General features: G+C 41.8%; 3 protein-coding genes across 3 annotated transcripts; 2 read left to right on the top strand and 1 right to left on the bottom strand. All coding sequences in view use genetic code 11, as the record gives it.

Moving 5' to 3' along the window:
• Positions 1-421: 421 nt before the first annotated feature.
• EGR_04180 (Solute carrier family 28 member 3) lies at positions 422-5,680 on the top strand (the record flags this gene model as incomplete). The annotated part of the gene is made up of 8 exons (XM_024493429.1): positions 422-517; positions 1,613-2,003; positions 2,918-3,054; positions 3,464-3,589; positions 3,671-3,801; positions 3,877-3,971; positions 5,342-5,436; positions 5,510-5,680. 8 exons carry the CDS (start codon positions 422-424, stop codon positions 5,678-5,680), a joined length of 1,242 nt encoding a protein of 413 aa, XP_024352130.1.
• A 1,006-nt stretch (positions 5,681-6,686) lies between these two features.
• Positions 6,687-10,134, top strand: EGR_04179 (Solute carrier family 28 member 3; the record flags this gene model as incomplete). The annotated part of the gene is made up of 10 exons (XM_024493428.1): positions 6,687-6,737; positions 6,844-7,421; positions 7,551-7,695; positions 7,809-7,991; positions 8,080-8,241; positions 8,399-8,524; positions 8,617-8,919; positions 9,003-9,269; positions 9,583-9,766; positions 10,112-10,134. The coding sequence occupies 10 exons, from the start codon at positions 6,687-6,689 to the stop codon at positions 10,132-10,134; spliced, it is 2,022 nt and encodes a 673-aa protein (XP_024352129.1).
• A 4,773-nt stretch (positions 10,135-14,907) lies between these two features.
• EGR_04178 (GTP-binding nuclear protein Ran) lies at positions 14,908-15,628 on the bottom strand (the record flags this gene model as incomplete). The annotated part of the gene is made up of 3 exons (XM_024493427.1): positions 14,908-14,955; positions 14,992-15,476; positions 15,514-15,628. The coding sequence occupies 3 exons, from the start codon at positions 15,626-15,628 to the stop codon at positions 14,908-14,910; spliced, it is 648 nt and encodes a 215-aa protein (XP_024352128.1).
• Positions 15,629-16,903: the final 1,275 nt, after the last annotated feature.

Raw genomic sequence — 16,903 nt, 5'->3', positions numbered from 1 at the left:
AACCATACTTACGCGTCACAGTGTGGAATGCACATGGGCGTGTAGCTGCTTTAATTAAGAACTCGCTTCTACCACTTTTTCTGAATAAAATCGTTTTTATGGAGGTTTTATAATACCTCTCCACTTCTAACATTGTTACGTCACTGTTATGTAGACATTAACTACTTATCAGAGATTAATTAAAGCACTTTGAAGAGGGATTAATCAAGGGTTTGTAGGAAGTTTGACTTATTTCCAAATCCTTCTTTACCTTTTTTTAAAAGCTATTATATTAGATAATTGTTCGCCTCATTTCAATGTGGCATATTCACTTGGATGGTGGACATATAGTGGATTTTGTCAATAACAGTAGACTTTTTCTTCGTTTGAAGGAGTCCAGAATCCTGATATTTTAAAATATTTTAAGGGGTGCTTTTTAAAAATGTCGTGGGCTCATTTAGTTGTCGTAGTTGTAGCCACCCGAGACTGCCTTGACGACAAAAGAAGACCTACCGGCTACTGGTATGGCCTGAAGGAGGTACAGCGGCGGCGGAGCGCAAAGTGGCCCGCTACCAAAACCGAGAGTCACCAAACAATTAAAGTTTTACACTAGTCACTTTTGAAGTCATGCATCGAGTGATCCACGACTGATTTACATCACTTTAAGTGTGTTTACGCCCGATTTGACAAAAAAGATAACAGTCTAGACAACAAAACCTCCTATTTGACGCTTGCACACCTTGAGCTCAAATAAGTCCAATTGTCTACATTTACTTGCCATCTTTTGAATAAAAATGTGAGGAAAATTACCCCTTACCTTCATTTTTGTTAACTAATGTAATGGCGAATTTTACAATTTGTAAGGCCTACGTAAATGACATGCTATTATCTAGCACCGACAGTCAGTGGCAGAGTCAGATAAAGCAGCTAAATGTACAGTTCAACCCAACCCGAGGTACCACTGCATTTTGTGACATTTAGTGGTCAAAACACTTGATAGTACAATCAAAAATGGCAACATCTATTTCCCATTTTATTCAAATATGGGAAAACCGCCATGAACATTTCACAAAATATTTACGTTACCTCTTTTCCCGCCTACAAAAGGTGTGGAGAACTCCACACAATAGGCATCAACTTTGTACCTCGCTGGGTGGGCTGGCCTTTTGAGCCATGCGAATAGCCCAGACACCTTCTCTGCGCTGAATATATATTCTGCCCGAGTATTGTGTCTTCTTTCGTCTTCAGGGAGTCTCGGGACGCTACACAGCAATCATAAAATCCCCCATTGAGTTCTTCATTGTAATCTGCCCCACGACAGACGCCAATCACTAATGAGTTGCACTTTATTTATTCATATCCTGTCTTGTTAAATCTGATACTCAAAGTCTACCCCGTGGTCAGAGTGACAAAGCCTACAAGTATTTATGAGCCTCCCTTCGAGTTAGGTTAAGTCTAGAAATTAAGATCAAAAACCGATGGTGTGTTCTTATTTAAGTGTTAATTCAGTTGTTTTAACATAGCACGGCAAAAAGCAGAAAAAAACTGTATTTCGATATATATTCCTTGTGATTTCTTCCTACTCTTGTTGTTTCTTTAAGTCAATAAAATAGTGTTCTGATACTGCCTTTAGAAACTCAATGAAGCAGAGAAGAGCGACATAACTTTTACTCTAACAAATAATGAACCAAGCGATGGTTACAAAGAGTTCAGATATTCGGAGAAGCCTTTCACTTCCTGGATTGAGGATGACTTCCCTAACAAACCTGATGGAGGGAGAAGGGGTGTAAACAAGGTGCTGGGGCTCTACGCTGACGCCCAAAAGGCTCTCTTTAAGAAGCGCCCCTTTGCAGACGACACCGAACCAATATGCTGTGACGGTGTCGTGGGCCTCCTCGGTTTTCTCTTCCTCCTACTTGTCGATATAGCCTACGTTATCTACGCTTGCCTCTGTAAAGGTCTGGACAGGGGCAGGGATGTGCACCTTCTCTGGCTGTCGGTCATTTTCTGGTTCGTGGTTCTCGGTAAGATAGTGCGCAGGCTGGTCCTTTTGGCACGCTCGAAGGGAGGGTGTTGGACGGTATTTGCTCCGATGGCGCCGTTTTATCACTTTCTCTTTAATGATCTTATTCGCATCCTAACGGCTCCTTAAAGAGCCACTTGGAAACATTTTCCTAGTAATGAGGCGGAAACTAAGAGGCGAAAAAAACCTGGTTATAAACACGTAAGTGCTTAATGCATCATATATGTTTTTGTGGATGCGTTGAACAGCCGTATAACTGGATGGTTACCTGTCAGTGCATAAAACGCATCTTTGAAATTGGGTCAAGCGGTCAGATTTTATCGTTTTTTTTTTATGAATTAAAGTTTGTAGGCCTAGACATTACTGCACGATTTGTCTTCGTAGAATCATGGCAGCAATTATGCTGGGCTTCACTGCTTCCTGCACAACTTACTACGTTATAATGGTCAACGTGGTAAACTTAACCTCTCTCTCAGGAATCAGCCTTCTTCTTCTCATATCCATCGCTCTCTCAAAGTTTCTTGATAAAGTAAGGATAACCTTTGATCTGGACCATTTGAATTTTACATTTTCCAGTGAAAAAAATCGCTACTTGACTTTACTATCTGCTCACAAAGGCCACTAACTCTCATTGTCAGATTTGACATTAATTTAACCTTGTCGCTTGCGTTGGTGAAGTTAGTCACAATGAAATTCAGATGATAGTCAGCATTTTGGGTATAAGGATATTTTTCGAGCAAATTTCGATTTTTGGAAGGTGTATTTAGTCTTGAATTTCTAGCATTTTTGTTTGTTTGTGTAGGAGCTTATACTGATGTCAAAATGACAAGGTAAGCAGTTTTGACACTTGGGTGCATATGCACTCCCAGATAAACTGGCAACCGGTTCTCAATTGCTTCTTCCTCCAACTGCTAGTTGCCTTTCTCACACTCAAAACGCACGCAGGTTATGTTACATTTGACTTCCTCGGGAAGCGAATGGCAGAATTTCTCGAAAACAGTCTGGCTGGGTCTCGATTTGTGTTTGGTGCATCGGACTGTTTCGCCTTCTCTGTGAGTACCTTAACGACAAAGTTACGCAGTTCGCCTCATTTGAAATTTCAATATAATGCAAATTTCTTTTGTGTCCTCCCAGTGATTATATTCTTCTCCGCCTTCATGTCCATCCGCTTTAGCCTGGGTATTATCCAACTCATAATCGACAAACCATTTAGCTTTGCGGGTAAGTTACTTAAAACGACAGGTCCAGAGACTTTCAATGCCATCGCAAATACTTTCTTTTCAGTGGTAAATAAATACAACTACTGTAAATAACTTTGTGCAGGATGGCAAAAACACTCATTAAAAAAACTGATTGCTTAAAAGCCAACTCCACTTAAAACCAGCTACTAATTTTAAGAAAAATTCTGACTTACTAATTTGTGGTTTTTGAAACTAAAGTAAACGGAATTTACCCTTTTAGACAGAAGCTCCACTGATTACACGGTCGTACTCAGCCATGTCTACCAACTCCGAGCTTCATGCAATGATTTTCAACGGATTCACCTCAATTGCAGGCCCCGTCCTAGCCGCATTTATTAGCTCTGGGGTAGGTAAAAAGAAGCGCCTCCACTCCCAAATCTTTCCTGTTCAACAGATACTTTCAAAGCAACGACTTTTAACCCTTTAGGTTCCGCCAAACCACCTCCTGATTGCTTGTATCATATCTGCTCCTGCTGCCCTTGCCGTCTCCAAAATTATATATCCTGAGACAAAAATTTCGCCTGTAGCCAGTTCAGAATTTAGCCTCAAGTTGAAGAGGTGGTGTTCCAGACATTCAGTTGTCTTACTCTTTTGATGGCATTAAACTGTGCTTTCTATTTGTCCTCCCTTCAGCCCTTACAACAGTGTGCTTGAAGCTGCAATGGTTAATGCCATGGAGGCGGTCCCGATTTGTGCGGGGATCACGGCAAATTTGATTGCCTTCCTCAGTATCTACAACTTCTTTAATAGGATTCTTATTTGGCTGGGAAAGTGTGGTTGTCTGGAGTTTGATCTAACCTTTGAAATGAGCTGGTTTTAAATATTGTGATAAGAGTAGCAAATAATTGTCATTCTGCTAGTCTACACGATAAAAGTTGTTTCCAAAGCTGCTGTGAGAAGGAGGAAATGTTAGCAATGATGTGTAATTTGCGTAGGGTTCCAAGTTCTTGTTAAAAATTGGCCTTTTCAAATTACTGTTGGATTGTTTAAAGGTAGCATTCTTCGAAGAAGAGGCGCATTATTATAAGTTATTTAATATTTTCTTTGAATAGGTCATATTCTCCTATGTTCTGTGGCCCATTGTGATCACCATGGGAGTTCCTATGGTAGACGCCCTGAAAGTGGCTAAAATTAATCGGTGTGAAGGTATTCCTGAACGAATTTGCAAGCCATCAACGGCTCTGTAAATTGCGCCTTTCTTAATGATTTGAGGTTGATAAAATCCTACAAAACAGCATCACCTGTTACCTCACAAAGCCATCAAACAGTGTGCTTCTGCGAAGCTGATTAATCATGAAGCACGTATTATATGATAGCTTGAGATCAACAAGTTTTTATTCTATGTAAGGGTGATAATACAAAACATGAAACTACTCAAAGACCGAGTTACGAGCATGAACATCAGCTTCCTCCCAAATGGTGATTGGGGTTTCACTCTTAAAAACGGAACAAACGTAACTGCAAAATACGGTGCTCTGTTCGTCAGCAAGATCATTTTTAAGAGATGACTCCGGCATCGGAAAGTTACATCACAAGCTGCACAAATAAGCAGTAGCCTCCAAAATCTTAGGTCAGTTTGTATCTTCTGTCATTATGTAATGCCCGAAAATACCACATTTTAGGGTGTTTCGAATTGAGGCCCATTAGAGTTTGACAGAGACGATAGGAGTTTTGCATTTCAGCTAAGAAAACATTCTTAACACTGCAAAATAAAAAGTGAGTAAAATTGTTAAACTGAACTTTTCTGATGTCGGAGAAAAGCAGGTTTCGTTATAGCAATCCACGATGCCGGTAATTCGCATTGAACTGCGGCTAAACCCATCCAAGTTCACCAAATGCGGTTATCTTGAAATCGGAAGAGTTATTTGACTTTAGTCAGCTGTCGATTTATAAAATATTATCATACAGTATAAAATCATACATTGCACAACGAAAAATGGGTAAAGATAGGAGCAACCAAATGGGCCAACTTTCTAAAAGACGATTTTTGTGTCATCCTAAATGTGGGGAGGAAATAATCACAGCACCGATTCCACTTAGAAGGAACTTTATGTGGCTTTTAGTTGGTCAATCCAAATTCTTTGAATCATTGTCTCAGAGCAATCCGGTCTCACTTGGCTCACAAAGGAGGTGCATTTCTCCACCAAGTTAAAACACATTATTGTAGTTATTGCGCTAACAGTGATAGTGAATGTGGATAGTCGTCAGATAGAGGATGAGATATTTAGGAGCTAGGCTTACTCACACTCACATCGTCCGTTTGCAGACTGAGAAAGCTAAAGTACTAGGCACCTACGCTCTTTGCGGCTTTGCAAACATCGGATCCATTGGTATCCTCCTCGGCGTCCTGGTCACCATTCTTCCCCAGCGGCGAGCCGACTTGACAAGTATGCTCGTCGGCGGGATGATCGGCGGCAATATAGCCGGTGAAATTTAGCAGATGAGTACGAATTCTCAATTATGAGGGGTTTATTTAAACACTTTTTTGTTGACCATGGTCGATCCATATTAAATACAGGTTGTGACATTTCAAAGACTAGTTAAAAAGCAGGAAAGCAGTGCTTTAAGAAAAGTGCTTTTAAGGCTGAATCGTCAAAATGTGGGTGGAAAGAGGTGGATCTGTGCTAAGTACCCTGCAAGGGAGCACGTGATTGAGTTACACCCAAATGATCCTCACGGCAGTTATGTGTTTCCGCTTTTAAGTTTATGCCAAAACAATGCTTGAAAACGCACAAAAAGCCATACACCTTTCAGGCAGCCATCTCTTTTCACAAATCTCCAACTAGGGAGATAGTCACTGTCGGTGAGGTACAGAGGCGCGTGATCGCCTTGTGTGAGAATATCCCATAAGAAAAATATCAAAGCAATCTCAATTTTATGCCCATGATGTGGTTATTTTTTTGCATTTCTGGCCCAAGAGTAGTTTAGAGTCTTTATTTAACGAGATTTTGAAGTAACTTACCTGTCATGGAACTATGAAGACTGCAGCATCGATAAGACCAACAAAAGATGGCACTGGAAGTTTATGCATGGACAAAAGTCATTAGGTAAATAAAAATTAAGAAACTAATAGGCAAAATATCATCACCGAAGGAGTCGTATACCTAATACAGACGTTGTATACAATAGGCGGCAAGGTAAACCTCAAGGTAAATTTCTCAATAAATAGGAGGTTTTGCCAAGTTAATACAAAGAAAACGCAGGAATGGAAGACAGAATTAATGGCGCGTGTCTGGCAAGATTTGCGATGTAAGGGCGTGGGCCTAATGAACTCTTACGAAAAGCACAATGACCCATTCAACCACCTACACCCATCGATTCAATTGCGCACTACAACGCTAACACAAAACTCAGAAAACAATCCAGCGTATCACCTAGCTCATTGGTACGCTTTGAGCATAAAAAGCACACTGACTCTGTCCTCTCTATACGACAGTGCCAAAATGTCGCCAAAAAAGACAGACGATGACATTGAAGTTGGCTATGAGAAAGAGGTAAATGCGGTCGCATAAATTTGGTGGTGCATACACACAGACAAACCATCATATTCTTGTTCCTCAACACCTCCAGAATAACATATTCTCGATGCTGTTCTCATAGGTCTCAGACTCTGAGGGTTCTGCATTCTCCGACTCCTCCGATTCTGACTATGAAGAAAGCCTAGAGAAGCCGCCAGACAAGCCGATGACGGAGTGGGTTGGCGACGACTTTCCCAACAAACCAAAGAGGCAGCCACGCGGCCTTAACATTTTGCTGCAATGGTATTCTAATGGTCGTAAATTTGTCTGCAAAAAGAAGCCCATAGCAGAGGATGTCGAACCGGTGTGTTGTGATGGTATCGGCGGTCTCTGTGGCCTGATCTTCCTCATGCTTATCGATATTGCCTATGTCGCCTACTGTATCGTCTGCAACAAGCTTGCTACGGAGGATGATATTCGATTGGTGTGGCTCTCGGCGATAGTGTGGTTAGTTATACTCGTCAAAATCTGCCATCGACTCAGCCGACTTGGCCGATTGGTCGGTGGTTGCTTCACACCCTTCGGCGTCCTAGGTGACAAGATCTCTGAAGGCTGGACAAATTTCAAGGATAGTATCCACAACCGCTGGCAATCCATGTGGGACAAAATTGACCCCAACGAGAAAACCCAGAAGAAGAAGAAGAAGCTTGCTACGAAGATGTAAGCCTCCATCATATTCAGCGTTCATGCACTAACTGCCGCCACCCAACATTCAGCGTTCACCTTACTTCACCCCATCTCACCGCACCACACCACACGTTAAACTCTCTTTATACATCACCCTTTTAGTGTGGTCTTGGCTCTCATGGGTATCTTCACCATTATTTGCCTCATCTTCTTCGTCATTCTCAAAAGCGTGCAAAATTTGATCTCGCTCTCCGGAATCGTTGTGCTTTTGCTCATTGCTATTGCAATCTCAAAGCATCCAGGCAAGGTACGCTGAATTGTGTGAAGGCATACATCTACACATTGCATTTACATAGCTTGTTATATGGCAGTGGCTTGAAAGTGAAATACATCTCCATCTATTCTTTTTTTCACCAACAGATTAACTGGCAGCCAGTTATTGGAGGCATCTTCGTCCAGTTAGTTTTTGCTGTGTTGACACTCCAAACACGTCCTGGATATGTAGTCTTTCAATTCTTGGGTGATCGAATGTCTGAATTTCTATCCCACAGTACAGCTGGCTCGTCTTTTGTATTTGGTGACCTCACCTTCTTTGCTTTCAACGTGAGTCTTGTTGCACACACCCACCTCTACTATCTCTTCACTACCTAATTCAGCCATTAATCGAAGCCCTCTCGCAATGACTCCGTAGGTGTTACCCGTTGTGATATTCTTCTCGTCATTCATCTCGGTGGCCTTTCATCTCGGCATCATCAGCATTCTAATCGACAAGCCCTCAGTGGTGGCCACCAAAGTCCTCGGCACCACGGGTCCCGAGACCCTCAATGCTGTCGCTAACATCTTCGTCTCCATGGTGAGTCGCCTCCTGGCGTTGAGCTGCACCACCTAGAATCAGCTGGTAGATTTCTTACATCAGTTTGATTGCCACCTTAGAAACAATAAAAAGGGGGTTTTATTCGTTTATACTGATGAAACACTTTTTGATTCGCTTTAATGTTACCTTCCTGCAGACTGAGTCACCGCTCATCACTCGACCTTACATGCATATGATGACCAACTCCGAGTTGAATGCCATCATCGTTAATGGTTTTGCCTCCGTCGCGGGCTCTGTATTGGCAGCCTACATAAGTTTCGGTGTAAGTTAGCTGATTGCTTGGTCAAATGCCTAAAGCACCGCGAAGTCAATAAAAATCTGCTCATATCTTCCTTCACATTCACAAAATCACAGGTACCGGCTAACCACCTGCTGATCGCGTGTGTCATGTCAGCGCCTGCAGCACTGGCCATAGCCAAAGTCATCTATCCTGAGACAAAACGTGCACCACTGGCGGAGTTGGCGGCCTGTGAGCAGGTAAAGAGTCCCTACAACAACGTTCTCGAAGCAGCTATGGTCGGTGCTATGGACTCGATACCGATTGTTGCTGGTATCGCAGCCAACCTAATTGCCTTCCTCAGTATTTACGACTTCTTCAATAAAACACTCACCTGGCTTGGCTACCGTGCCTGCATGACACAAGATCTCACATTTGAGGTTAGTGCCTCTATTTCCTCCCATTGCTCTTGTTTCACCCCCTGGCACCCAAGTCCCCTCCACATCCTTTTTTTTCCTTCCAGGTTGTCTTCTCCTACCTTCTCTGGCCTATCGCATTTACTATGGGAGTGCCTTCAGTGGACTGCCTCAAGATCGCAGAACTCATTGGTGTCAAGACCATGTTGAATGAATTCGTCGCATTCCAGCGTCTCGGCGCTCTCATCAAGGACTCCGCAATCTACAGAAACTCTTCTGGGGGCAACTCAACAACACAAGTTTTAAATAATGGCTCCTGGATTTTCGTCGACACCAAGGGCGAAAGATACATCTTCGATTATGGAATTCTTCACGTAGGCCTGATTCACATTACATGTGCTGATCTCATCTTCACAAATCCATCCTTCACTGAACACCTTGGTATACAATGACTAGGATATGTGGCAGTTGAATAGTGAACATTCTTTAAGTAATCAAAAGTGCCAGAGCTGGTCACAATGTTAAAGAACGTGCATCAGATGCCGAGGTTTTTGCATGCCTGTCCATAGAAGACTTAGGGGTGGGAGAGGGGAAGGGTAAAATAAATCTAACTTAGGAGGATTTTCTACTAATGTCTTTTTGATGCAATATGCCTAATTGTTAATCTACAGAATATCTTATCTACAGACGGACCGCGCAGAGGTGATAGCCACGTATGCGTTGTGCGGCTTCGCCAACATCGGCTCCATCGGTATCATGCTGGGCGCAATGGTGTCGATGCTGCCACACCGACGACAGGATCTCTCCAGGATGGTGCTTGCGGGCATGGTCGGCGGTACTATTGCTTGCTTCCTCACTGGCTGTTTTGCGGGTAAGTTACGTCTTCACTCATCGCATCCTTTGCCCTCACTTCCACCCAATCATTCCACGCCATACCATCCCATAACCCATCGTACCACGTCACACTATGCCATTGCCATGATACAGTCATTCGTAGGCAGATGCCTTAGTCCGTGGTTTTAGCCAGTAGTTGAAGCCTACCCACGCCAATTCCGACTTCAATTCCTCCCCTTCTGGTCACCCGCTGTCAAAATTGCCCAGGACACTATTAAGAACCAGGAACCACAATTCCTGAAGCATGAAGACTAACATTAGTGTCATTTTTGATGGAATTCCCATCTTTAAGTAAAATTACAACATTCGTCTCCCATTGTAGGTCTCTTCTACGAAGGTGTGTGACCAGAAAACGAAACTGTCAGGATATGCCTTTTATTTGACTCTATTTTACATCGTTCGAAACCCGAAGAAAATATAAGTATTTTGCGATTCCTCTGCCCTCCTGCCAGTCTTTTTAAACATTTCTGCCGTAGTAGCTTTGTTGCGATTTTCGATTTTTTCCGGTCCAGTTTGGAAAGGATGCCATTGTGATGAATTTTATAGGCAACTCCATCGATATTTTTTAACTTCATTTTTGCTCTCCTTAACATTTACGAAAGTCTACATTTTAAAATTGGTAAAGAAAAGTTTTAGCGTCCGGATGATCTGCCTAATTCCACCCTTAAGAAGCTCCATTATCTCGATTATGACACTAATTTTTTGAAAAAAATACGAAATTGAAATGCGGTGTGCCGAGTTTTGAAGGTGGCAAAGATCGTGGTTGTTAAATTGTACATAGGGAAGCATATATGCCCATGCGAGCCCGTTGAATTGCCTTATTGTAATGCAACTTTGCCTGTATTTAAACGATGATATTAGTGGGATCACATGCTTTGAACTTTGCGGTCAGAAGTGCCCAATGGGTGTGGCAACCGACTAGGCGCAACCATGCAGCGTGCCTCCGGTAGTGCAAGAATTGACTGCTTGACGCGAGAGCACAGATAGCTGTCATAAAGAAGGAAACAGCTTCAATTGCAAACTGATGGTTTTATCCAGCAATGTTTTGATTATTTGCTTAAGTAATAACGAATGGTAATAAAATTAAATTAGCTACAGAATTGAAGTGAATTTTGTGCAAAACTTTACGTGATGAAGTGGAGAACTATGAAAGGCCAGGAGGCAGCAGTTACCACTACCTCAGCTACAAGAATAAGTTGCATCAGTAGTTGTGATATTCTTCGGCAAACTTCAAAAGCCTCATCACGATTGCATCTGCTTTACCTAAGGCTATCCGTATATTTTGCTTCACTTTGGTTTGAAGCGGCGGATTTCATACAAACGCTTTTAGGTTGAGTTGTGTAAAATTTACCACCTCAAGCATTTAAATCGAGACGCATTTTTTACATCCAAGAAGCAGATGCCCCCAAGTGGAACAACTTTACTAATATTGAGGATCTTGACGACTTTCTCGGGGTTAATTAGGAAATATCCCACCCACAGTCGCAATTCACCATCGTGACTGAGACAGTGGGAGCTGCTAACCACTCGGCTCCCACAGTTCTCCATTTCACGACGTAAAGTTGTAGCCAAAATTGATGTACTAAGCAGAACTATCACTGTGGTTTTGGATTATGACTGCCACTTTTTTGTAGCCAGTTCAATTTTGCCATTTATTCCCGACCATTAAAACGAGGAATTTATAAGGCCGATGTATACAAGTCCAGTTTACAAATGAACTTATCTTCTTTCTTCAATCGCGACAGCCATTCATCAAAGTAATATATGAACTTGGGTTGAAGATGTGCCATCTACTGTACAGCCAGTCTATTTGATTTGGTCAGCTTCATTACGAATAATAGTGATGTTCCCATTTCATGCGGCTCTTTCTTCGGATCACCCATTTTCCATCGTTTAAGGTATTATTCTTACCGCATGCCAGTGTTTATGGATAGATAAAAGATAGGACTCAAACATTTTTTCCCAACTGAAGGTGTCCAACTGCGCCTGCTGCCCCTGAATAGACTTCTTTGAAATTCAATCAGGATTACTGGCTTTATCAATTGCTACAAGATTTATTCTTAACTAATCCAGTGAAATGCCATTCATCGATTCACTGCCTTTCACTTTGCGGTGCTAAACACATTTTCTTAGCTGAAAGTCGAAACCCCTGCAATCGTTGTCACCTTGAGCGGAGTTTGGATAGTCCTGTATTTGAAGCACCCTAGGATGTGATATGTTCGAGCATGGAAATGGCGGAAGACTCAAATTGATGCACTTTCCGATACTAGAACTGACTCGTCACTTTTCAAACCCATCTAAAGTGTTCTAATAGACTGACTGTTAAGTAACCTCGGGTGTGTACGTCAATTTAAGGGTTAAAATGCCTGCTTAAATAAGTGGAAATAACATTTTTACGTCACCTAAAGAACTTATTTGCATTGAGTCAAGAAAATAAGGTAATGCTCCATAGACAAGTGCAAGAAAAACTTGACTTTAAGCTAAAACAAACACTGAGCTCAAATCGGACCTCTGCCACATTTGCCTCGCCAAAATCACTTACTTAGTCTAATCCACGCAAGCATTTTTGCATCAGATGCATCATATCTCATGGATGCTTATAGGTGCCACCAATTTTCTACATGTAAAATTTCTTAACTCACCAACGCACCCGACCGGGTCAACTGTGTGTAAAGCCGAAAGGATTGACGACAGCTTAACCTCAGTTGTTAATGGAGTACGCGACCTCATCCACACCCACCTTAAAGCATCATCGATCTCACTTCTAATCAAAATGAGCCAGTCTACCTCTTCTTGTTTTTTTTCTTAATAGGAAGACAAACTCATTACAGGGTAACATCACCCGTGGATTATAAGTAGTACTCTATGCCAATCTCTCGGTAAATTAGGATCAATGAAATGCTATTTACTTATAGCTCATCGATAAGACCAAACGTCTGGCAAAAAATAGGCCTTAATTGTAGGCCGGGAGTTGGTAGAACTCTCGAATGTGCGCGCTGCCAAGGTAGAGGGGTGTGGCCTAACTAGGCTGCGTAAACGCAGACTCAAACTTGTTAGAAGAATGCTCAAGAAATGGAAACCGCCAACCAACCCAGAAAAAAGATGTCATGTGACAAAGAAAAAGACAATGTGGCAGGAACGATTACCCAGTGTTGACTCCCTGTAACTCATCCAAATTATGCACACGTGATTCCGCAACTATATTACCGCTGACAGGCATGCCGATTAAAAATCACTGAGTCTAGTTAGGACATGAGATTCGCGTCAACTAAATACGACCTTATTTAGATTGCAAAGATGCCTTCAAGAAGAGAAGAATCTCAAAATGGTTCTAAAGGCAAAAACAAGAAACAAAACAAGAAGGCAGGGGGCACGGTCAAATGTCGAAATCGGTACCGTTGACCTTAGGGACTGCTTGCAATTTATTCGTTAAAATAAAAGAAACATTTAGACATATGAATTGGGTCTTGTCGAGTGGCATGAATACAGTTTCTTAAAGCAAATTTATTTTAACTTACGAGGATTTTGTTTCTTTTCATCAAAGCATATTATTATTAATAAGTAGTTAAACAAATTGGCAAATTTACTATAGTATATTAACAGTAATAAAAAATTTAACATATTAGTAAAAATAAATGTAAAGGAAATGTAAGCGCAGAACCATTGCGAATAAAATTTCTTACTTTTGGCATAATTTATTTTAACGGTGAGGCGATTTCAACCTTAGTATTTTCCGGGAAACTGGTGAGATTGTATTTGTAAAAATAGTTTAAATATCTTTGAGTTCTCTTTCAAGTTGCGGGGGCGGATGCGATTTCAACTGAGGAATTAAATGACTATAAAGTAAAGCATTAACACTTCGGCTCCTTCTTTCGTCGCCGTATAAGCGACTCGATTTGCATTCCGATCGCTTCAATGTCTTATAAACCCCTTTACTTATAACTTACCAGTAACCATTCTCCATCATCGAAACTACTGTGATACAAAAAGTACAACACGGCAGACGAGTAGGCCTGATCCCGCGTAAACAATGTGCATTTATTTATTCCTATAGTTGCGCTTCCATGGTACTCGACTATATTAGCTCAACACCAAGACACATCTCACAAGCAACAAAACAAGGCAGATAGTTTACGTAGCGGCTTGATACTTGCGGATTTTCTATTTGAATAACCTCCCGCCCCCTCGGAATAAACTAGTTGGGGAAGAATTGCCTCAAGCGTCTTGAAGCTGACACTAGTAATCTCAAGCCACCTCGCTTTTGTAGATTTTCTTGTTCACTTTTGACAGTAAGTCGATGCAAAAGCAGCAGTTGCGGTTGAGATTCTAGCGTTATAAAAGGCGCAATCACTTCTCACTGCAATGGAGATGTCGGAATCCTGGTTAGGCAAATGAACCGGCTGTTTGATTTCCCTACTTGTGCACCATTTCGTGCAAATTTGTTACTCAGGTTTTCAGCCATGCCGGTAAGTCCATTCAGACCTTGGCAACAAACTCAGCATCGTTCGAAAACAAGATTATGGGGATCTCCAGAGCAGCTGAATGAAACAGAATGAAGGATCAAAGATTCGACTACCACTATTTACATGACTGGAAGCGAACAGACTGCTATGGGCCAGCAAACCGGACGAAACGGAGGACAGCAAGAACCAATGCTGCCACAGTAGCCACATGGAACAGCAAAAGGAGTAAGAGTGGACAGACCTAGGATACCTAATTTTCGAGGCAGTGTATCGGCGGTGTGAATTGGGTTAACGGAAAGACCAGAGCTCAACGCTAAAAAACACACACCGAAGAGCAAACGTTGTTCCCGCACGGACTTGCCGCACCTGATACAGAAAACAAACGCAACGCTATCGCCAGCAGGTAACTGGCATCGATCACGAGTCAGGGCGCGCACAGCCAAACGAATGTATGTCACGCGACACCGTAAAACCACATCTCGACTAAAATTGGCAAATAAAGTAATAAATCACGCAAAGAATCTTTATTTCACGGGATTTGATATAAATTTGACATAACAGCAAGTGGTGAAAATGCATTATACTCAGAAAAATAAAGACGCTCCGACAAGTACCAACTTCACCCAGCACTTGTTGCATGCATACACGCACTTGCTCAGAGATCTTCGTCTCCTTCATCTGGCAAGGGAGCCTGGGCAGCCATCTAGAGGTGTGCATAGATAAGCAAACCGGAGCCTACTTGAAGTTCCAATTCGTAAGCCTGAGCCAAATTCTGGTCCATTTGAATGTCCGGAGGTTGAAGAGCAGGCATGGCTACAAACTCGAGATTCGGATCACCATACAGTTTCCGAGCAAGCCAGAGAAAAGGCTTCTCGAAATTGTAGTTGGACTTCGCTGAAATGTCGTAGTACTGAAGGTTCTTTTTCCTGTGGAAAGTAATGGTCTTAGCCTTAACCTTCCGATCCTTGATATCCACTTTGTTGCCACAAAGAACAATAGGAATATTTTCGCAAACGCGAACAAGATCACGATGCCAGTTGGGCACGTTTTTGTAAGTAACACGGCTGGTAACGTCAAACATAATGATGGCACATTGGCCCTGAATATAATAGCCATCACGGAGGCCACCAAATTTTTCTTGGCCAGCTGTATCCCAAACATTAAACTGAATTTCTCCACGATTAGTATGGAAAGATAAAGGATGAACTTCAACACCCAATGTTGCTAAAATACATTCCATAAGAATATGCCACCTATTTACCGACATATTTTTTTTCAAACTCTCCCGTCAGATGACGCTTCACAAATGTTGTTTTACCTGTACCCCCATCACCGACAAGGACCAGTTTGACGGACACAGGACCATCCTCAGCCATCTTCAAACCTGTCCAATGCTAACCACCTCAAAATTCACACAGCGCACGCCAGCTGGTAGGTGTACTGAAACAATCTGGTCGCCAAACATGTGGCATAATGCATGATTGCTAGGATCACGAAAAATTTTACACTCACACAAATCAATTAAAATTCGTGTTATTTAAATGCCAAAATTTAATTAATCTGATTAAAGAGGTGCTGTTCTTAAACATGAATTTTAAATATTTAAATATATCATGCGAGAAAGATGCTAGGTTCACACGAAATTTAGCAGTGAGGCATCAACAATTTTCAAATTTTCAAGAGTTACCTGAAATCACCCTCATTACCGTTGCACATTCGGTAAACCACTCTTATTTAGTCAACCAAATTTTATGTCTTTGGATTGTATGTTCAAGATATTTTGATCCAAGAATAATTGCTAGCGGGTTAGTCAGGGCGAACCCGTACTAGCTATCTCCTACTTTACCTTATCGATTTCTTCGAAATTAAATTCAACGACTTGTGTCAATTCGGGCTGGTAGAATTTTGCACTCTACCTAATTAGCTTCTGATAAGATCGGCTTAATTTTTTACACTAAATTGCACTAGCTGTATTCGTGTACTAAAATAACACTGTAATACGTTGGTTGTTTGTTTAGCGGTCGGTTTTTGGTAAAGTGCTATTTTGTCAGCCACTGCACCTCGACGGGTGGGCTGGACTTTGGGCCATGCTAGTAACCCTAATATCTTCTACGTATCAAATATATATGATCTGTCTTGGGGAGATACACTGTGTCACCTTGAGAATTATCTTGAATAAATTTGCTTAACAGTTGGCTTCTCAACAACTTGATGGGTGTTGGACCAGTTTTATACTAATACTCGTTGAGAGTGTTAAAGTAAGATGGGAAATAAAATCTAATGAATGAACACCTTCGTGGTTAGCATGCTCGACCATCTAGGACCTCATATGAGTTATTGCAGTTGGTAATGTGGCAGCCCCCAGACTTCCCTGAAGACGAAAGTAGACAAAATACCCGGGCAGAATACATATATTAGGCACAGAGAAGGTATTTGGGCTACTGGCATGGCCCAAAGGCCAGCCAATCCGGCGTGGTACAAAGACCAAAAGTGGCTCCTCACTAAAGCCGGGAGACAAACAACCATCGTATTACACTAAACTATTTTACAGCAGTAGGTGATACTTTGCCCAAGTCGGGTTTTTTGATTTGATGCAGTATACTCAAAATTATTCTCTAGGTTCAAAGATATGGTACTATTGTAGCATTGTA

The sequence above is a fragment of the Echinococcus granulosus genome (assembly GCF_000524195.1).
Source record: "Echinococcus granulosus chromosome Unknown EG_S00025, whole genome shotgun sequence".
NCBI classification, from domain to species: Eukaryota; Metazoa; Platyhelminthes; class Cestoda; order Cyclophyllidea; family Taeniidae; genus Echinococcus; species Echinococcus granulosus.
Note: the sequence above shows the minus strand (reverse complement) of the source record. Positions and strands in the feature narration are given on the sequence as shown.